The 23,114-nt window shown below is 39.3% G+C and overlaps 1 protein-coding gene across 1 annotated transcript; it reads left to right on the top strand.

The window, feature by feature from the left end:
- Nucleotides 1-226: 226 nt before the first annotated feature.
- pik3r6a (phosphoinositide-3-kinase, regulatory subunit 6a) lies at nucleotides 227-14,846 on the top strand. The gene is made up of 6 exons (XM_080464384.1): nucleotides 227-508; nucleotides 5,802-5,922; nucleotides 8,194-8,267; nucleotides 8,888-9,002; nucleotides 12,579-12,649; nucleotides 12,971-14,846. The coding sequence occupies exons 1-6, from the start codon at nucleotides 430-432 to the stop codon at nucleotides 13,081-13,083; spliced, it is 573 nt and encodes a 190-aa protein (XP_080320510.1). The 5' UTR covers nucleotides 227-429; the 3' UTR covers nucleotides 13,084-14,846.
- Nucleotides 14,847-23,114: the final 8,268 nt, after the last annotated feature.

The following is a 23,114-nucleotide window of genomic DNA, read 5'->3' as shown; positions in this document are numbered from 1 at the left end:
TATATCAATAAATTTATGAGGTCACAGCTTGAAGCAGTATTGTGCTGGTGTGGAATGGGAGTTTGGAATTCTGAGACCACTGGAACACACCGGGGTTTAATGATGATAATATTAATAATAATAATCATAATAATGATCATAATAGTTCCTGCAGTATGTAAGTGTGGCCAGCAGATGGCAGTGTTTCTCCGGGAACCTCCAGCAGCTCTTGCACGCAGCGTCACCTGTGCGCGGTGGGGACCGCAGGACCACCTCGCTTCCTCTGCTTCGGCTGGTTGGTGACAGACCGAAGATGAATCAATGAAAATAAAGCAAACACAAAGACTGTGAGACCTCCCTCCTGCAGGTTCTTTTTTTTTTTTAAATTTTACTGTTCTCAGCCTCTGCAGCTGGAAGCGTTGAGGAGGAAAAAGAAGAGTATCTGGTGCGATGGAGAAGAAGCAAGGATCTTCTCATCAGTATGGGTCCCTGGAGAGGACTGCGTGGAGCAAAGACACCAGCAAACCAGGTTATCTCACTGCAACAATATTCACACGTCAATTTGACTGAATTCTGAATGTTTGTACACAATATTTATCTCAGACAAACTCACTGGATTCACCTGAGATGTCTGTTGTTTTATTACCATTACCCTACAGGTAGTTACAGTGATTTCTGCTTTATATTTACGGCTATGTATAATGCCAGTGTTGCTGTAATGCACATGTATTGAAATAACAGCTGTAATCAAAACAAAACTCACACAAAGATTCTAGTTTGAGTCATTTTGCCTCTGATTTAAGTTGGTAGATGTTTAAAAGAATGTATATATTTTCTATTGTGGCATCGCAGGCACAGGCAAGCAGATCTGAAAATGTCAAGAATCCACCTGTTGGTGTGCTTGTGTGAAACTGAGGCTGGTTCTTTACATGCTGGCCAACGATTCAAAACATGAATGAACGATGACCCACGTGAGAGAGTTGGCAGTGATGAGATTCCACTTTCCATGAGCTATTAGCCAGTGGTCACTCAGATGGCTTGTATTGTTGTTATGCTCACTGTTAATGTCCCCTTAGAGGACTGCAACCAACATCATTATGACGCTCTAACCTGCTCCATGAATTTGTGAGTCTTTAAAATCAGAAACACCGTGATAATCAGGTGTGAATTTTGTCAAAATAGAAATAGATAGTAACTTTCTATTTGCCACATATTTTTTTCTTTCATCATTTTGTTCATAGTCATATTAGAGTGTGCAAATTAAAATGATGTGTTCCACTCGCTTAAGGATGTGCAAAGCTGCAGTTTTATTCTCCTTTTATTCATTCCCATTCTATTTTCCCCTCATTTCATTCTTTTATTTCTTTTTGGTCTGCCACATCAGCCTGAAAACACAATGTGGAACTATGAAAAAAAAAAAAAAAAAAATAGAGTTAAAGGATTCTGAGCTGAGTCCGTGATACAACTCACTTATTCATGGGGTCATATAATCAAATTGGCGGAGTATGGGGGCATTCTGGGTGAAACGACGAGAGGCAAAGCGAGATGAGAAACACTAGCGATGACAGAGTGAGAGAATAGAGAGGGTGTAAAGGAGGGAACATTTCCAATACGTCAAGTGATGAGTCATAACTCCTCAGCAGCAGAATAACCTGTCCTAGAGATCCTCTGCAGCAGAACATGCTGTCTCTCCTCTGATATAAGAATGTGCTCCAAAACATCTGTGCACATCATGGTGCAATCCTTCTGTGTAATAACCGGTCTGAGCCCAGGTCACAAAGCCTCTGTATAACTAGACAACATGCGAGTCAGTTTTTGGTTCAGAGGCAAACAAGTACAGAATGTTAATGTTTGCTGGTATGATTGAGAAAAGGGGGAAGCTGAACCTGAACTAAACTTTTCTTATATGTGTGATGTGCTGATGAATTAGCATTAATAATACAGTAATAATAGAACATTTATTGACATAATTCACATTGTGCAAATTTGTGAAATTCAGTTATAAAGTGTATTTAAACCGGACAGGGATCCACTGGAATTGTTTCATAATGTTTAAAAAAAAAAAAAAGAAGAAGTCTTGGCATTATTCAAATTAAACAACTTAAAATTGCTTGAATCCAATTATATATTTTAAAGATAACCTTTTCATATTTCAGGACAAGAAAACAGCTGCTTTTGAAAGGATTCAGCTGGAGCTGAATTATGTTCATTTTGTCATTCTCAAACTTATATTTGTAATCCTGGTCTATTTCATCTTTTGGGTGTACTAGTAGTTGTTGGAGTTTTGTGTGTGGTTTTACGGCTGTGCTGATATTGTGTTTTTTCATTATTTGTTGTACGGCTTCTGTTGTCAGATATCAGATGGAGTGGATGGTGATCGTGTTTTTGTTCTTATCTGGTTTTTCTGTGTTTTGTTTTTCTTCCTTTTTTTCCTATTTTCTTTACTCTCGACTCGTCTTCCTTTGTTTAAGCCCCATGTCGGTTACTGACACTGTGTGAGTGCGTTCTTGATGTGGTTTGCCTCCTCTTGTCTCCTCCTCGATTTCATCTGTTATGCTGGCGCCCCGTTGGTAAAGTGTCCTGACAACAGAAAGTTTGTGTGCTGTGGGGATTTTCTGGTATCCAGAGGAGGTACTGGTCCATGTGGGTTGGTTTTCTGTAAACTGTCATTTTTTTTACTGCCTTCTTGTCTGCAGTGAATGTTCATGTCCAGAAAGGAAAGGGTCCTGTTTGTTCTTCATGTGTGAATGGTATTGTTTCCTGTGTCGTCCATGTTGTTCAGATGGTCTGTGAGTTTCTTGTGCGTGTCCAGTTTTTATTTTTTCCAGGATGTCGTCTACGTATCTTTTCCAGAGAGTGGGTCTGCAGTGTGTGGGTGCTGTGTTGATTTGCTTTGGTTTCCAGGTCCTCCATGAAGAAATTGCTCATTATTGCAGATTGTGGATTTCCCATTGCAAAAACCTTTTTGTAACCTTTTTTCTGTAAATCTTTCCTCTGTTTCAGTTTCAACTGTATTTTATCAAACCAAAGACATCCAACAGGCCTGTTCTGTTGTCTCACTTTAGTAAACATCCTTCATTCCGTCTTCTCCACCCTTTTCTTTCAGTCTGGGCTTGTGTGGAGCTGCAGCCGAGCTGACACTGTGTTTAATGTGGCGTACAACCCTGGACCGGCTGCCAGTCCATCACGGGGGTTAACACAGAGAGACGGGCAATTATCTACACATGCAGTCCCACCGGCTGTCAATTTAAATTCACCCTTTACAATAACATGTGTTGGCTTCTCTCGATGCAAATTCCACACAGTGAAGCCCTGATGAAGTCCCAGAGTGTCCTGCTGTGAAGCACCAATGCAAATCACCACCTGCCCTCAGTAATTAACAAATAATTCGAATTGTGTTAAGCTTTCTGAGTGATTCTGCTATAAATAGTCTGTAAATATTCAGCAAAAGTCACCAAATAAACCAAGAAGCATGCTTTTGGATTGTGGGAGGAAACCAGAGAAACCCCCACATGCACAGGTAGAACCTGCAAGTCCAGGCTGAAAGGCCTGGGAGGGAATTTGGGTTTTCTTGCTTTGATTCAGAAGTGTTAACCACCACATCAGTATGCCACCTTCAGCATTCAGAATATACTGGCTCCAATTATGATCAATTCAGACTGAGCATAATATACCCTCAACGCAGCGCTGCACTGAATACTCACTTGATTGGGTAATAATCACATCATTAATGCATAGTTGTATTCATTAAGCCCACTTTTTAAATGATCAAAGTCTTTGATTTCAGTCTAACAGATATGAGCAAATTTGTTGTTTATCGTAGTCCTCCATGATGATGAATGAATAATGGACAACAAAAATATTTGCTTACAGGCTTTTTATTCGGCTTTGGGAGTGACTGATTGATTCAATCCTATTTTAAAGATCAAACAATGAATCATTTCATTGAAACATCACTTAACAGGTAATTGATAAATGATTGCCGGTTGGAATCTCAACCCAAATGTTTGAAGCGCATAATAGATAGATTAAAAAAAGATTTGATAAAAATGCCAACATTTTGCTCAAAGAAACTGAACCTCAAGCTATCTGCTCACTAGATGTCAGTTATTTGTTTTACTTAACATATGAATATGTTTTGAGGAGTAGAAACGAGTCGTGAGTTATTTTAAGCACTTTTAATCTCATCACCAGTTAATTTCCACTGTCGGTGCTTCTCTCTCTCTGAGGTGTCCGGGTGGTCCTGATGCTCCTCTGACGTCAGCTGGATTTGTCATAGTAACAGTGTTCAGAGTGTCTGAGCGATGATGTGGCTCTCTATTTGTCTGCCGTACAAAGCTGACTGCAGTCAAAAGCCCATGAACACAGCCTTCATGCCATCAGGAATGTGGGTCCATGTCAAAAGCTGCAGCTTGAATGAAGGATTATACATTAGGGTTTTTTTTTTAAATGGTAGTACCATTGTGGCACTTTGAACCTTGTGAGCTCTGCCTCCCCTAAGGCGAATTTAGACCAGAATAAAGGTTTTATACCAGAGCTTCACTAAGTAACATTGTGTACAGAAAGGATTGAAAAGACTCACAGTATCCTTGGTAGTATCTCCCTGGTACTATACCTCTTGGCCCACATGCGGTGCAGCGCTCTGCAGGGAAGTGAAAGTTATCCACAGCTGGTCCAGTGTTAAATAGCACCATTCAAGTGCTGAAAGAGAAGAGACGATTTCCTTCGACTGCGGCCAGTGTCATCGCTTATTCTTTGAGCATCTCATTGCAAGACGGTCAACCTCACTCGGATCGCAGGGTAAATAAATCCAATCTCCAATATTTAAATGTAGGTGCAGTTTCCAATTTTCTGTCTTGTTGGATTATTCAGCAGCAGAGCACCTTTGGGGTGGCTCGCACAGTTTACTGTTGCTGCCCTATGTGAAAAGCTTTGATGTCCTTTCATAACAAGTATCCAAGGACCTTGGGACTAATTCATTAGCATTTATTAAAGAGCTGTGTAGAGCAGTTCCATACCGTGTAGTGGCTGTTATATTTATACACAGCAAACACAGTTTCATATTGTTTAATTCATTTTAGCTTTGTCAATTGAGTTTTAATGATAGATTGTCTTGTACTTGCAAGGATACAGTTTGAGGAAGAAAGAAAGTGTGCGTGTGTCGAGATGGGGACAGATTTAATAGCAAACGAACTATCAAGGCTCCCTGTGTTGTGTGAGATTATTTAATTGCTTGAAAGTAAAGCTGCTGGGGGCTTATTAGCATTTCATTAGTCTGTAAAAAATTATTCTATTGTTTCTATAAACATACAGAGTGTCACTTAAACACTAATAACTGACTGGAGAAAGGAAATGATGACATGTCGCACAACTGTTGATATCTCCTACAGATTCAGCAACAATGTTTGCCGGTGATGTGATAGTGTACAAATAAATTGCAGTGTAGAGTTTATTTGTTAGACCAACTTCTTTCATGCATTCAGACTCTTCGTTTGTGTGTGTGTGTGTGTGGGTGGGTGAGGGAGGCACTGCCTTGCAAGTCGTGCCAACCACTGACACGTTGTAATTTGGCTGCAGCTCTCTTCTGTGCTCCTCATCAAGCAGCAATTCCAAACTACATCTGCTCCAGCTGTTATTGTTCTGCGTTGCCCCAGGTCGGACAATTTTAAAAAGCATTCAGTATGCGTGCCTCTCTCTGTGGGACTGTATTTGACGGTCAAGAAGCATGAACAGGTTTTTATAAAGGAGAGAGAGATCCACTGTCAGGCGTTGGTTATTTTTCCAGCACATTTTGTAAGACCTGGCTCTTTTTCTCTTTTCAGAGGACGACGTGGTGTCCATGGCGGACTCCAGCATCACTGTTGATGACATCGAGGGGGAGCTCTTTAAGATTGAGCGGATTAGAGACGTCCTGGTCAGGAGGGAGTCGGAGCTCAGATACATGTGAGTGGATTAACTTGGTGTCATGGTTACTGGTCCTTTGCCGAAGCAAGATGAGACACATGTTAAATAATAACAACACAGACGTTCCTTTGCTGCCAGTGTGTGAAATCACACATTTTTTGTGAGGCTGGCAGATCACTTATGTTGGCAGGAGAGCTCGATGTGCTAAATTATACATCAGAAAAACAGAATGAATGAAAAAGCATGCTATCGTGGAGCCTTAAAGCTCAACAACCATCAATTGTTTCCTCACATTCTTGTCAGATGCTCAGGTTACCGTGGGACACCTGAGGCTCACATGTGGCTCAGATTTTCATCAGTTGCTTCCGTGTGGATAATCCATTCATCGTCTATGCCCGCTTCATTAAAGTTAAGGTCACACAGCTGGAATCTATCCCAGCTGGCAATAGGCGAAAGGAATGATTGCCCACCCATCACATGCCAACCACAGAGAGACACGTACATACACACCCGCTGTATTGGTGAAGTTAATTAGAATGTAGGGATTGTGTAACTTGTACAGGGAGAACGTGCAAACTCAAAAAGCCTTCTGCTATTTCAGAACGTTAACCACCACACTGTTGTGCTGCCTCCACGACATGAATATAAAATTGTGGATTATCATGCAAGGATTGAGATGCTGAATCGCTTTTTGTCTTATTGCGTGAGAGTTATGAAAAGGTCAAACTTTCCTCTTAAGCTACACTAAACCTAATCAAAACCAGATGTGAATCAAAAAAGCGGCTCCCCTCTCTAAAAACAAGCTGATGCAGTGTCATTATTATAGTTTTTAAGATGTCCCAAAAAATCTTGACGTGTTGTGTCGTTACTTGCACTGAATTAGTCAAACTAGACCGGCATGAACCCAAAACGACACAGAGCAAGGAAGATTGCCTCGCTGGAGGATTGCAGCATCTGTGCTCGCAAAACCCAAAGCAGTTCAAATCGTTTAACAATGCCCTGGTATCAGAAATACATCTCTTTACACAAATGTCCCCTGCTCTCTCCCCTCATTCCTCTCCATCTCACCCCAATCTGGCCTCCATTAAAATGTCAATGGCTCCACCTTTGCTTCCACTAAGCAGGCTAATGCATGGATATTTATTCATAAACTCGTCTGACAGACAGGCAATAGCATGGCAGAGGGACTGCGAGGAGGGTGGTGTGTGGAGCAGCAAGCAAAAGTACAGGCACATAAAATCGGGAAAATGAGAGACTGGGGGTTCGGGGAAAAGGGAGAGGTGTGTGTTTTCAACCTGTCAAGCAAAGTAGCTTATTTATGCTAAACCTTGTGGCCCATTACACACATCCAATGATGTGTGTGTAATGTGTGTGAGTACATGTCCCACCCTGTTCAGCTGAATGCACGTGCTTCGTTAAACAATTCAGTCGCTGAGTCGCAGGGTTCACATGCTCGCCCCGATCTTGGCAAGGAAAGCGCAAAGGGTTTTACACCTCGTGTCCGTAATGACCCGCCGTATAAAGGACCATTGAGAGAGAATCAGGGGGCTGCAGACAAAGGCTGGGTAACAGCTGTCTCTCTCAGATGTGCCTCAGAGATTTCTTCTCCGAAAAGATGTGACATATAAGATCAATATTGAGTTTTCTCGGTTTGATTGTGACTATAAATAGCCAGCCACAATTCTGCACCTGTACCCAGGTGTGCTCTCCTTCACCCTTATCAGTCTTCATTTATTGATCCCTCACAGACTCACAGTTCAGCCAATTCTGATCTCACTGGGACTTTGTAGGTATTTGCTCAAAGATATCCACACAGAGAAATGTGTTTGTTTTGAGATGCATAACAATAATATTTTGCAATATGTTATACCATCACATACAAATTCCACCTCTGTCTATTGAACACTAAACTATTGATTCTCATGCTGGAACCTCTCGCTAATAAGCCTTCAGATGATTACAATTCATCCACGTTTTCAGTTACATTTTTGCAGAGCTGTGAGCCTATTGACGAGCAAGCTCAAGGACATATTCTAATAAAATTATCTTTAAATAAAGTCAAACAGTCAATTTATCATCTCTTATATCTCAATGAGGCTCATGTTGCCTGATTTGTGGTCAAAGGCAGAATGACAGGTTGTCGGTCTATGATGATGGAGTTATTAAAAGTTACTCAGGGACGAATGGAGGAAAAGAAAAGGTGAAAGAAAGCAATAACGTTTGTATTGTGTCAGTTTATATAAAGAGTGTTTGATAGGAATGTGAGGTTTTGTTTGTGTGTTTCTGTTTTATGCCATCATGCCTGACCAGGATGGATGATATTCAGCTTTGTAAAGAGATCACTCGTCTGAAGAAAGAACTGCAGAAACTAGTGTCCGTACCAGGTAATGACAATTTATGATGAATGATATGTATCAAATACATTTTCATCAATGTATTAATATCTGACATTTTGGGGAACATGCTAATTTATTTTCTTTTTAAGCAGGTGGTTAATGTAGGAGATCTTTTGCTGATCTTTTTTCATAAAGAAACATTCACAGTAATATGTGAATAATACAAAAAAGACACAATGTGTTTCCCACTAATCGTAAGACCCATTTTTATTCCTTGGCTTTTAACCATGTTTGAGACTCTGTGCCTGGTTTTATCGTTGCCAATCTTATTGTTTGTTTGACTTTATTTCACTGTTTTTACTCTTCTATTGTAATTTTTTATTTTGTCTTTTATTTTGTCTTTTATTGTGAAGCACTTTGGCTTCAGCCACAGCTGTTTTAAAGTGCTATATAAATAAAGGTGACTTGACTTGGCTTGTTTGCTAATAATGATCAGTTTTAGATTCCAGTTCACTTCCTAGTGTGTATAACAGAGTCTGTCTGGCTGAAGAAAGTTTGTGTGATTTTCTTTCATTTTCTTTCTTATTTGGATTGAATGGATTGTTTGATAATGCAAACACGGAACATTATGTACAGTATTTAGATATGTTCCTATCTTTGTGCTCCAGATAATGACAAGTCCAATGAGGATCGCCAAAAGGAAGAAGAACTACTACAACAAATCCACAAGCTGGTTGAGACCCGAGATTTCCTTGTGGATGATGTGGAGTTTGAACGACTCAGGTGCGCTTCGATCTCAGTGGTTTCATTGCTTTCACCCTGAATGAATAATTCACAATTCAATCTTTCTACAAATACAGAACCAACGTATCAGCATGCAGAAGGCATGCTGTAACTATGTAGCCTTTTGAAATTTCCCCAGATGAAAAGTTTGGTAATGTTCATCAACATGTTCACCATGACAGATTCACTGCAGGTTTTTACACCCTTCCTAGCTGCCGATGCTTATAAATCTCTCAGATAATCTCATCAAATATCATACATATGCATGTCTGCACGAATCGGCCCCTTTGCTCTCCATGAAAACACCAGAATGTTTCCTGAGGCACGATGCTGTGAGGGAGCGATCCACCGAGTGCACAGCAGAGAGTCCTTTCAATTAAAGATGTCTGCGTGTGCGTCGGGCATGAAGACCTACCAGTGCTTTAAAACACCAGGCTCAGTCACTCTGCTCACAAGGAATTGATTATTATGTACATGGAGACTATGAATTCATGTACAGCATTAACATATATATCTGATTTCATCTCTCTCCACGAGGGGATCTGTACATAACTAACACCACCCTTGGAAGAGTAATCCTGTCTCTGAATCTACAGAATTATTCCAAGGTGATAATACTAAGATACTAAGATTGAAAGGGCAAGTTGTACAATTAAAATGATTTTATTTCCAGGGCATTAGCTCATTTAGAATCTGTGTCAATACTTTGCATCAAACCTTGTGAAGTCGTTTAAAAACCCATTCAAAAGATTCATCCCGACACTCGATAATACCGTAATTTCCACCAAATAAGACAATAATAAGCAAGCTGGGGAATTGTTTATTACTCAAAGCTATTTCAAGTAGACGTGTTGAATGTATGCTGAATTAGTTCTTGCTTTCGTGCAGCTGAATAAGTATCATCCCTGAGATCACATCTATTGATCCCAACAAGATATTTTGAATTTCAACTTAGGTTTGTCAGCTGTTTGGTCCCAGACTTTTATTACTCTCATAAACGTCCATTTTGTAACAACCTGCTTTCAGTAATTGGTATTCAATGTATTTTAGAGCTTCAAACGGTATATGTTCTTCCACAGGTACTCAGATGTACTGCAAGGATTTAAATGCAAGTTAGAATAAAAAGTATTCATCTATTGGCAAAGGCGGGGTAATCCTTTATTATCAGTCATGCCTAGTTCAAAAATGAATTCAATGCAAAATGTGACTTTTGTAGCTTTAGTATTTCTGTTTGCAATGCCATTTATTAAATTTAGGGAACAAAAGAAAAAAAGAAAAAAACCTAACATTATTGATGAAACTTGAGTCATTGCAATTACTATGTTATGGTAGACTGATTGCTGGTTGGCCTTGGATTTTATGGATTTTAAACATGAACAGTGGCACAGTTGTTTTCTGTTATATCAGACATTGATGACAAAATCCTGTAAAAAAAACAAAAAACGAAAAAAACATATGGCCCCAGGTTGAGGTACTTGTTTAAAAAATATAGACAGAATCCTTTTTTTTCTTTTTTTTTTCCTAATAAACAGCCCTACGGGAAACGAGCCCTACTTCCACATTGACCCTGTTGCATTTGGTGTGAATTCATATATTCCCCCGCAGCGTTCTCTACATCCCATTCAATTTGTATTACTTGACATCTCATATGACCTGACAGTGGACAGCCAGACGGAGCACATAACACGTGAGTTCAGGTTTAATCTTTCCACGACTCCATTCCTCAGACAGCATCAAACAGTGTTAGCGTGTGTGAATAACACTTTGTGTTGTCAGCTGACAGCCTGCTGCGAGAGAGCTGATGGGCTGCTGGGAAGGTGAGAGGCAGGAAGCAGGAAACAGCAGTGCGGTAATGGATAGGCGGGAGAAGGGGATGTGATAGCACTCAAGGCCATGTTGCTGATAAATATAGAGAGTACTCTGTGTTTTTTTCTTCGAGGAAAATCCTACTTGTCCCTTACCTCTATTTATCCCACAGACTTTATTGTCAGGCTCAATTGCAATATACTCTCCCATATAGATACTGTATGTAGATTACATCAACAGTAAGGAAGCAAGAAATGTGTGTTTGGTACAATAACTATTCCTCTGTTGTAATGAATCTTTAATGGCAGTATACTCTATCTTATCATATTTATTTTTTATTAAATGTTGCTACGTCTGTAAGGAACATGCATTTGTGGGATAAGCAGCAGAGGAAGTTTTTTGGTTGCATCCATGACATTTTTTCTCGTTGTTCTCTACCAATCCCATACAGTCCATTCTGCTGTTGCTATTGTCCCACACAACTATGCTATCTGACTGAAGAATCAGATGCCATGCATAGAAGGTGCTAGACTGACGTTGCTCTATTTCTTCATGCGACTCACTCTCCTGTTTGTTAAATGGATAAATTGCCATTATGCATTTCTTCTTATGTAATTTATTGAATTATTATTCACCAGTTGGTGCTAAGTCATCTGCAGACATGCAAATGTACAGTTACGCGTCGTCAGAGTAACTATAAAAGTTGATGCCTGATGACATTGGGGCATGTGCAGATTAAATAGTAAGGGGTCTAAATGGAATGGCATCAATGGAATGCCATTCCATTTATTACTGAGGAGCAAGAGTCCATTCTTACCAAAAATATGCTATCTGTGGGATAGGATTTAAACCACCAAGACAGTAGCAGAGAGACTAACCGGGTGTATCGGCCTGTTCGAGTGATTTACTGTATCAAAGGCTGAACTTTAGTGGTGCCACCCCAAGATTGATAGCTTGCGTATGTCTTAGAGTGAGATCAGGAATATATCACCAAAGCTTTCTCCGAGTGCACTGGAAATGCATTTTCCCTATAAATGTGGCATCCGAAAGACAAAAAAAACCAAATTCTTGTGAAAAAATTTAAATATCAAGCAGCAGGTATCTGTAAAAAGTAAAACCCTATTGGCGGCAAAAATGCAGATCAAAATTGTGGGTAAACTCACAACTGTCACAACAAACTAAATAATGTCTCAGTTTGGAAAAAGAATAACATGCCAAAAAAACCATTGATGAAAATACCACCTCAGTGCAGTGTACAGCATTGTTAGAATCTGTAATTCGTCCATGCACAAATTCCCTTTTTGAATTATGTTTGTATACCTTGCTATTTTCATAAGTGTATTTTCAACAATTCTCGCATCCGCCAATCTGTAACACGAAGCATCTGAGAATCACTTAGTATAAAAGTACGGCATTTGGATCTATTGAATTCATCATTATACTTGCTCAGAATAGATTGATTCTCTGTGCCAGAGGATTTGCGAGAAGTGTCTCTTACCAAGTAGGAGTCTGGGGAAGGTGTTTCATCTCGCTACTCCGATAAAAGACAAGCTTCTTGAAATCAAATAGCTGATGAGAATTGAAGGTACCCGAGACGCCTTTGGAGAGGTTTTTGAAATGTTCATTCAAAATGAGAGCAGGTCTCCAGCATGTGAAATAGAGTGATTTATGTTTTCCAGCCTTCTGTAAAAGATTACAAGATTTGGTATTTGTGTATTCCCAATGGTTTTAACAAATTTTTTTAATAGCAGCTTATCTGTTTTATTACAGGGAGAAAGAAGAGGATAAAGAAATGGCAGATTTTCTGAAGTCCAAATTCCCAAGAAATAGTAAGAAAACAGGTATTAAAACATAATAAAAGAGAAATGTGAAACTACCATGAAGGTTTTAACCGATGATTGCAAGGTTTTGGAAAATAGAAATGATATCAGCAGTGATTCGTCCCCTAAGAGCTTCAAATCATAAATCTTTATACATCAACCGCCTGATGAACCATGAAATACAAATCGGAGGTTGTAGATTTAGCCTCTGGGCTGTTTGATTGGTTAGAGTTCCTTATTAAAGCCTTTAACGAGCTGACCTTTTTTCATATCACCTGGGAGAGATGCGGCGTCTCTATAACTTCCATACTTTCCTGACCGTGTGGTTTTACTGTTTTCTAGGCATGCCAACCAGAAGGGTACCCACCAGGGCTCAGCAGAACTCCTCACCTTTCACTAAAACAGGCCTCACTCTCCTGAAGGAGTGTTGCGGCTTCACATGCTCCATCATGTAGAATTCAGTGTGGGGCTCCAGTGAAGGGCTGATAGGAAGACAACGAACCACAACGGGCTATTTCACGTGATGTTTCCAGTTTCCATGACTCAGTCCAAGACAGACTTTGAACAAAGGGGGGAGGTCACAATGTTTCAAAACTGATGAGGTGTTTCTTTCTGTACAATCTGAGATTCAACTTTGTCTTTTGTTGGATTTTATATATTTCTTCCACATCTCTGCTTTTTTTCCACAGCACAGCACAACACAGTTAACAGTATCTATGTCTCTTTTTTCTGACAGGATTCAAAGTACGGATCATGCCATGCGTATACTTCGTATGCACTAATTGGATTCAGCTAGCACAACACTCCCACGAGTTTTATTTTTTCAAAGTCTTCATTGAGCTATGATAACTGTCATTGCCTCATTATTAAAGTAGTTGTTTTCAAGGGGGTGAGCAGGTCAGTCTGGACTCTGCTGAAACGTTGTAAGTAGCATTACGGTGATAGCACTCTATTTAAGTGACATTAATCTGAATTAAAACGGAGTCCGCCTTCTGTACCATACACTACAGGCTGTTTCTCTACTTACAGTGAAGCAGAACCATCATTAGGACACATGACTACTTTACGACTATCTCCTAATCGTCACTATTTATACTATACTTCTAATCAATAAAACTCATTCTATAGAGACGTCCACTTTTCTACCTCCTGCCTTACCACAATGATTACATTTGATACCGATTTTGGGCTCACTGTTTTTACTGTTTGTTTTGTTTTTTTTGTAATTTCAAATATTATTACTTTAAAATAACTGCACCCATAAAAATGAGAGATCATATAATTGTCGATGTTAAGTGATGTTCTCTTAAGACAGAAATCTGTTTTAAACTAGAGTATTGTAAAGATCTACTGTATAATGAAACTAGATGTCAAGAAAAAAAATAAATAATGAAAATTATTGTTACCTCTGGTCATGGTACATTGCATATACACTGTAAAACTCTTGCTTTGATTTGATTTGATCTGAAGCTTAAATTACAATAAGGTGATAAATTCCTCTGATATTTAGACACAATTGTCCTTTGTTTTTGTGCTTACTTTAGACAACATACTGTAAGTCTTGGCGGACAACATTTGAATTGATGCACCCTTGCAGATAATGTAGAACACCCGTTTTCATGAAATTGATCATTGATGTTAAAAAGTGCTTCGTGAAAGAGAGAAAGACATACAAAATTTAAAAGCCATCCATGATGAAAACATAAATATAGACAGATTTTATAGATCTTAGTTAAAAACCCCGCTGAAAGTGGACCTTTTCAGCAATGAGCCGTAATTTAGTGAAACATAACTCTCAACCGACACAGCAAACCACTGCATGTATAGGATATACCACTTCAGTGATGAAGACAGGTTACTATAAGTGTCACACACAGGCCACAGCCCATTACAGTATGTGTAAACATTTTGTTACCAGCCCAACTCAGTTTCTTTAAGGGTGCTGTAGATGGACCTGTAGATGATGCTGATAAGCCCTGCGGTGGACAGCAGCTCATACATACAGGGCTTCAGGCGCAGGGAAGCAGTGGCCAATTAAACTATGGTGCAGGTCTTTGTGTTGCCAAGAAGAATGGTCACCATAGCAACCTTGCATAGGCCATATATTTACATTGAGAAAATGAGGAGGGTCAGAAGGAGAGGGATGACAATTCAAAGGTGTGACTAAGAAAAATACTAATCCTGTCATGATTATCTAATAAAACGCACCCAGGAAATCTAATTGAATTGCTGTTGTCATTTTTTTGGATTTCTGCATTGTGAAATAAACGATCCTCTAAAAATCCCTTTTAGAACTTGTAAAATACAGATTTTAAGTAAACACAAGGCTGTTTTTGAAAGCAAGTTGTTAAATCAGATGCTGTCTAAAAAATTACTTTAACCTGCATAAATTATACATTTGTGAGTTAACATTTCACTTCATTTGTTATTCTTTTTTGATTCCGAGGTCTGCTTTATGGTTCCTCTGAACTCGTCCTTGCGATAGATGCAGCTGTCTCTTTTACTTCAATCACATCACCGCATCTTTTGATATTCAGTCTCAGCAGTGGCACAGAAGGCTTTCCGTGTATCACCCAATAATCATGTCTGATGCTGCCACGGAGGCCCACGGGGGAACTGGTCTACGTGTTCATAATATTGAAACACAGCATTTAACAGCCATGAAAGAAAACCAATGAGTGTCGTGTAGTGAAAAATGATGACTGTATAATGTTATAAGAAGCTTTCAATCATCTTTTGATATGAACAGCCAGAGTTATGAATGACAAGTGATGAAGTGTTTTATAATCCGTTACACAGTTCCATTTACTGAGCGTCAGTTTCAGGCTCATTTGTCTCCAATGAAAACAGTTGACGAGCTTCGGAGCTGCTGTCTCTCTCTGTCTTGCTCCAGAGCCAAGCATTGCTTCACTACTCCATTAACCTCATATTCACGGGAGAAGAAAGCTCGACATTGAACTAACTCACTCCTCTTTATGGCCTGAATGGTTTTCTTCTTTTTCCAGAAACAATGAAAATGCTCGTGAAAATGTTTGGAGGAGTATTTTATATAATGCATGCATAGAATATTATGATTTTAAACTTTCAAGCTTTACTTTTTTGTTAATATAGACCCACATGTAACAAAAAAATGCATCTCCACCAATGCAGATGAGAGTAAATTTAGAAATAGTTGGCGAAGCGCTGTTAAATTGAAAACAGTGAGCGGCAAAAGCAACACTCTGGTTTCTGCTACTGATACTGTTGACTTTCTCTATAAAAACTACTGACTGCAATTGTAACAAGCGTATGGCCATACTCCACATTTCAGAGAAGTTGCATTTTCCCTGTTCAAACAAGGAACACTTGCAACACTTTTGTCATGTAAACATATATCGCAAATTAAACAAAAGTTTTCTTTTTTCACATGAAATTGTGACATAAAAAAGGGGCTAAATTGCCTTTACCCTGTATCCACAAATATAGATGTATTAGTCGCACTGCCTAATCATTAGATTACCTTTATTAGACCTGTCAGCGGCTGTTTGTATGTTGGTAGCTGATTTTTTTTCACCTGTTTATCTGTTAAAAAACAAATAAAAAAACACCCAATATGGAGCATTGTTATCATTAGAGAGACACAGTGCCGACAGCTTTTTTTAGTGAGTCACTGCAATACTGAAATATAACAGCGATGTTCACCTTATTAGTACGTCCTCGTCGAGAGACTCTGTGATTATGAGGAAACCACGATGCACTCTCCTGACTGACGAGCTATTGATTCACATCACAGTCATTGTAGCCAAGTAATATTTTCGACAGAAAACATCCATTGACTTGATAAATACTAACTTTTAAATAGAAGAGCTTTGCACACAGATAATACAAATTTTATATGTTTGAGCTGCACCGTAAATAAATAAATCAAATTTTCCTGACTGAGGCTTTCATCTAATCAGCAGTTCTTTTTCCCAGGGTGTGTGTGTGTGTGTGTGTGTGTGTGTGTGTGTGTGTGTGTGTGTGTGTGTGTGTGTGTCATGTTTCTGTTCAACAGCTTTCTCAGTTATACATAAAAGAAACAGTTGAAAACAGCTGGAGGGAGGGCCTGAGCCCCTGGCTGAGCTCTGCACGTGTCAAACCAGGATTGAAGAATTTTCCACAGAAGAAAATCCCCACGGATGCGAACGAGTCTCCCATATGTGGGAGCGTTGCAAAAGCGGGAGAAAACATTACAGAGCGGAGAGGTTGAAGTGGACAAAAGCAGGGGAGGTGAAGAAAATGGAGAAAAAGCGAGTGGGAGGGCACAGAGTTGGGGGGGGGGGGGGGGGGGGGGGGGGTCTAATCTCCACGGTGAGTCATCCTTCGTAGAAACACTGAGTCCTCACAAGACCAGATCTCAGTACACACCATGTGAAAAGGGCACGGCTGTCAATCAAAAGCCATAATCCTTTACATCGCTTTCACACGGCTCGGCGCCGTGTCTGCAGGAAGACGGCACAAATGAGTATCTGTAACTGTATGTGAGATAATGAACGAGGGGCGTGAGTGAGTGAAGTCGTGCAAAACCTGTGCTTGTTTCTATGCCTATGAACACAACGGTGATAATGAGAGGTACAGTAGCTGTCGCTGCTTCGTTGCCATGGTTACTGTGACTTTTATTGTAGACTTCTAACTTCTTGGTTCATCTGGTTGTCACATAACAAACCAAGTTTACCAGGTGTAGGTTTATCAGAGGAGACGTCCTGGGACTTGCTTTTGGGAAAATAGATAAATAAAGGGATGCGGGGTTCTTAAGTGTTAACAATTAAAGCTGCAAATGATATTAATTTAAAATTGAAAAAAGGCTTTCCTAATTTGCTACTCTTTCTTTGTACTGCATTCCGAGATGAAGTGAACAGTGTTATTTGAGGTATTATTGACTACTTTGAATACACAGCAAAGAAACTGAATCAGACGTTAGACAGTAGCTACACTCCAAATTCCATATTTGATTGCAGAATTTACCTTTTCTTCCATATCCATCAGCATTATAAAATGATGGTAGAACCTAATCTCTTTAAGACATATTTTGAAGTACTCATTGGTAAATTAGTGAGATACCCCACTTGTGTGTAAGCAAGAATGCAAAGCTTGGAAATGAGGAGATTTCTTTTTTCCACACCGGAAAAGCTAAACGAACAGTATCCTCAGTATAACTGTGAACCTGGAATAAGGTTAAAGTGTTAACAATGATGATGATAATATGAAAGCATGCAAGATTCATAAGTAATGATAAAAACCTTAAATAAATCAGTTGCATTCAAGCGCCTGGAAATTTGGACAATTATCAGTCTAGACAAGATTGTGATCTCGTACATCTAATAAGGTGAAGTTCCGGATGTCTTTCATGGACATTCACTGTACAGATGAATGTTAAATGTTAATGTGTGAATTGTTAAAACCATTGGCACAAAGCTTGATATGCACAAGAAGCAAACCTGTTTCACTGTTTTTAAAAGGGAAGGTTGTAAATTTATGGTCCTGGATAATGGGAAAAAACTAAAATAAGATGAAAATAGCTCAGTTGTGCATGTAACGAGTAGCTCCATGTTTAAAATACATCTAAAAACCACTGCCGGGGATATCAGACCTGATTCGTGGTCTGAAACCTTCCACTTACCCAGTGGGAAAAATGCATTTTGCAAGTTTCCCACTGGGAAGTTCGACCTTGCCGACTTTACAGCGAACTGATGAACTCGCCCTGACTGTATCGGTGTTAATCTGTGAACCACAATGTGGTTTTACAATGATCTTGTTGTCAGTGGTTGATTGGTTCTGTCTCCACCTCGCACCATAGGGAATTCATTTCATCCCAGAAACAAGTGAGGAAACGCCACACCTCTCAGTGTTGTGATTATTTCCCGGCTTTTCAGATCCAGTGAGGCAGACACTCTGACTCTTGCAACGATTTATTTCTATTAAGTCTCTGGCCGAACACAGAACTCACCAAGCATCAGGATTATTTCAAGTGTTTTCCCTCTGATGTACTGAGAGATGAACTCTCCTCTCTCACCTGTGAAGTTTGAAGGTTCGACAAAAGCTTAAATTATTCTTCGCAACATTTATTAATTTAATCCTTTCTTCAATATCTTAATTTTTTTTAAGAAAGATTGCCAATTAGATTGGTAAATTGCCCGTATTGTTAGGCAACATTGTCATAGTATCCTTGTGGTCTCCTGGTGATTATTGCAACGGCACCTCATGAGCTACACCCTCATTAAAAAAATCTTCCAGAATTAAAGTCCTGATATTAGCAAACACAACATGAGGCATCAAAAGGTTTTAAGGAAACATCGACTCCATTAAATGAACTTGACTTCAATGAGTCTTCTGTGAATCTTTTGATCTATTTATTGGTCTATGTCACCCGCAGGAATATTTCTTGGAAACTCACTTGTTGTCATGGATACCATCCATCCTTTATATCCACTATAATGCAAACAGTGCTTACAAGTGGATGAAGGCCTATGTCTGAGAACACCAGCTGATAGGCAGGGCACACCATCAGTTGTGAATCCATCACCAAGAAAAGATACTCATGCATGCACATAATTGTATTTAAAGTCCGTTCAAAGTCAATAATTAACTTGACAAGCATTTTTTTTAAATGAGGGAAATCAGAGCGGTGGTCAGAGAGAGCATCAAAACTCCTGTCTAATGGGCTTCCATCGTTCACTTACCTTATTGCTGTGATTTGATAGTGATGACCACTACAACTCAAATGGTACAGTACATCCATCCATCCATCCATCCATCCATCCATCCATGGGAGAAAACCCCCACAAATGCATAAGGAGAACATACACCCTCTATAGAAAGGTCCTTAACCCACAAAACAAGAACCTTCCTGGACTAAAGCAAGAGTTATAACCACCAATTCCCAAAAGTCGCTTACATTACTGTATATTTCTTTGTAAATAACAAAAAACCTCACCGGTTATGTGATTATTGGTGTAATATTTCACACACCTATGAAGTGATGCAGTCTGCATGGAGGAGAATATAAGTATAATAACACTATTTTTTTTTCCTACAACAGGTCTTATATATTTATATATCCTCCTGACTACCAGGAGAAGAAAAAAAATCTACTACTTGCAAATTGAATGTCTATTATTGTTTAGAAACAAAGTGCTCTGGACAATAAATTTGCAAGTAGTAGAATGCTTGAAGAAAACAGTGTCCTGTTGTGTAGAGGAGGAATTGTCGATGGTTGTCAGGTTGCTGCATGTTGGTCTTGAGGTGGTCGATTGGCTCTGGAGCACTTACTGGAAAAGTTCTTTGATCCCAGCAGGGCCGGGACTGTGCGCCCTGGCTAATTAACAGTCAACTGACATCCAGGCAATGAGGACACCAGCTGCTGGTGTACAGACAACTGAAGTCTGTGTGCCTGCTGCCTCGTATGTCCTGTGCACTACTGTAGAGATGATTCCTACTGGATAATCACAGGTTGTTTGGTTGGTAGTCAATTCTGGTATTTTTATCTTACCACCCATGCATTTGTGTTCTTGACTGATAAATTGTCCGTTCTCTGTTTTTTTTTTTTTTTTTTAAATGACTGCAGTATTTAACACTACAGTCAGTGGTAATGAGAGCGTGGGCAGAACTATCATCTTAATTCGGAAGGTTGCCATCTTCCATTACCTGTCTCTTGAAGCCACCGAACCAGGCAAACAAAAAACAACACAGATTTAATCTTTGAGAGATGAATCGTGTCTGACTCAGTCAGTTCCACCTTAGACGTTCTCTCAATATGTCCATGCCTCCTTTCATCCCTTCCTCCTGATCTACCCTCAAAATGCTCCAATGACATGATTGGTTTAATGTTAAAGCAGCTTAACCTTCCCTGTCGTTTCTTCAATAGAAACTCAATGCATTCGTGACAAAATAACAGAAAATGTCGACGTGTGTTTCTCTGATTCATTAAATGTGAAGTTCTCATCAGAAACAATCTGCACCCTCTTAAATTTTGTTATGTTATTTGTTTTTGTCTCTTCTTTCCTCTTTCCATTCACAATCTTTTCAGTATTCATCAGAGGTTAGGTAGCTTTAAAATAACTAAGAGCTGGAGGTGTTTGGATAAAGGGCAATACATTTCACATTATCTATGCATTGAAAGACACTGTGACTATTTATTGAAGAAAAACTGAATATTTGATTTTTTTCCCCTTTGTTTATCTGTCCAAAACAGTTAAATAAATGAGCAATTATTAAAATTATTATATTGTCAAATGGTACAACCGAGCACAGCTTTTAGAAAAGTGCTGGATATGTTGAAACCGTAATGAAAACTCCAAACTAATGGAATAATAATGAGCTATTTCCTTTGTTTGTCAAAGTGATGTTAATTGAGATCATAAGTAGAAAATACTTGCACTTTCTAATTCTCTAATACTGTTTTATAAATGCACAACAAAAGAAGTTTCAGGAATTCCACGACTGGCCTAATGATACATTTTTGAAGTTATGATTCAAGTCCAGGTCCAACGGTCCTTCACATCGTAAGCGTACAGTCTAAGATTTTAATTTGTAGTCTGTACTATGTACTGTATAAGAGTGGATTAACTGTTTCACTAATGAGAATTAATAACATGGCCTCTCTCTTTACCACGGCTATTCAAGAATCACTCAACACCACAAAGTTCAAGACCCTCTTTATCAAAAGCAGCATGGTGATTGAATGAACAAGAGATTAAAGTACTCACTTATAAGGGTGAGGATTGCAGCACAGCAGAGGTAAATGATAATAAATGAAGAAAGAGCACCAGAAGGGACTTCCAGAAAACAATTATTTTCTATCGTCTGGGGGCATCTGCTGGTCAGTTGATACCACAGCGTCATAAATGCAACAGTGAGGAGAAACTAACAGGATGTAAGAAGTTCTGCAGTAATGAGAACAGACAATAATCTCAAGTTATATAATGAGAAGTCAAACAAATTAATTAAACTAATCGCATTTGAGACCAAGCATCTTAGCTGGAAAAAAAAAAATCGTGTAATCTTTCATCGTTATATATGCGTGCAAGTGAGGAAAATGGTGTCCCTCACAACCTTTTCTGTGTGACTGTGCCTTTGTAATACATAGACGGTAACCACAATAAATAAGTAATAATAATAATAATAATTACATTTTGAAAGTTAAATGAAACTGACAAAAATAAAACTACATTTATGAATAGTTCAGACACACAAAAGACAATAAAGACAGGTGAAGGCTTGAATGAAACAGTGAACAGGTGGAGCTTCATTTTGACTTTAAAAAGCTTTCAACAGGTCAGGCAGAGCTGACATCAAGAGGCAGACTCTTCCACATCGGTGCTTGAAATGTGCACTGGGGTTACTTACACACTTGAACAAGACTCCTACCTTTATCTCAGCAATAAATAACACAGTCATTTAGCAATAGGGAACAGTTATCAAACAGTGGCCTCAGATAATCATCATTTCTGTCTTTCCTGGGTCAGATTAGATGGGTTTTTCTTTTTCAACTTTTCAGTAGGCCATAAATTATCACTATCGAGAATCAAAAAAATGCTTGAAACATACAAAACCTTAGACAATCAGAAACCCTCATATCACAAGGCGCTGTTAGTCTCATAATGTCCCAGCAGAACACTTTGTTCTCACAGTATTACTTTATGTTCCCAGAGTTTCTAAAAGTAGAATGAGTAGCAGAGCTTTTGGCTATGAGCCTCCTGAGGAACCAGATCTCAGTTTGGTTAGTACTTGGTTGTCTAACTCTCCATACAGTCATGTATCACCATTATAAGTTACTAACATGATGTGCCTCTTTCTGTTTTCTGCCTTCTCCTCTCTTTGTACCTTCCTGCATGATCTCTGACTGGAATTCCACGATCTGTCCTCAATTTCTGCTCCAGCAATTCACATTTGGAAGAGCTTGCTGTCTGATGTTGTGGTGTTTGTTTGCCTGTTTGTTTCTCTCTGTCTCTGTCCTGTCTTTCTCTGCCTTACGAGCCCCAGAAACTATAACCTGTAAGAAGCAGTCATCTCTGAGGTTCTTCCTGGTTCCTCCTCCAGTTTCCACTAAAGACAGCGACTGGAGGAGAATCCTACTCTCTTTCTGACACTAAAAGGTTATCGATCATATAATATTGTATGCCTTAGGTGCCAAACAGGTCAAGGGCAAAAGTAGCTGCAGACCTAATGGCCTTCCTCTTTCCTCTTGTCTTTGGTGAATACTTTGCAGTGACCGCCCGGAAAATTCTCGGTATGCCACTTCCTCTAGTTGCAGAATTTTGCAGCCTTTGTGCATGTTTTTGGATATTCACCTATGGCTTTGATGCTCATGATCACTGCTTCATTATTGATTTCTCAGATTGGTCCGCTTCTCTTGTTAAAACTTCCTCATCCCTGGTATATACAGGACAATGTTCATTTTACGCTTGGGCCCCGGGGTGGCCTCACGTTTGACACCCCCGGAGTGAACGCTGTCCCTTCAGCCACTTGA

Source organism: Lipophrys pholis (assembly GCF_963383615.2).
Source record: "Lipophrys pholis genome assembly, chromosome: 5".
In the NCBI taxonomy this organism is placed as follows: domain Eukaryota; kingdom Metazoa; phylum Chordata; class Actinopteri; order Blenniiformes; family Blenniidae; genus Lipophrys; species Lipophrys pholis.
Note: the sequence above shows the minus strand (reverse complement) of the source record. Positions and strands in the feature narration are given on the sequence as shown.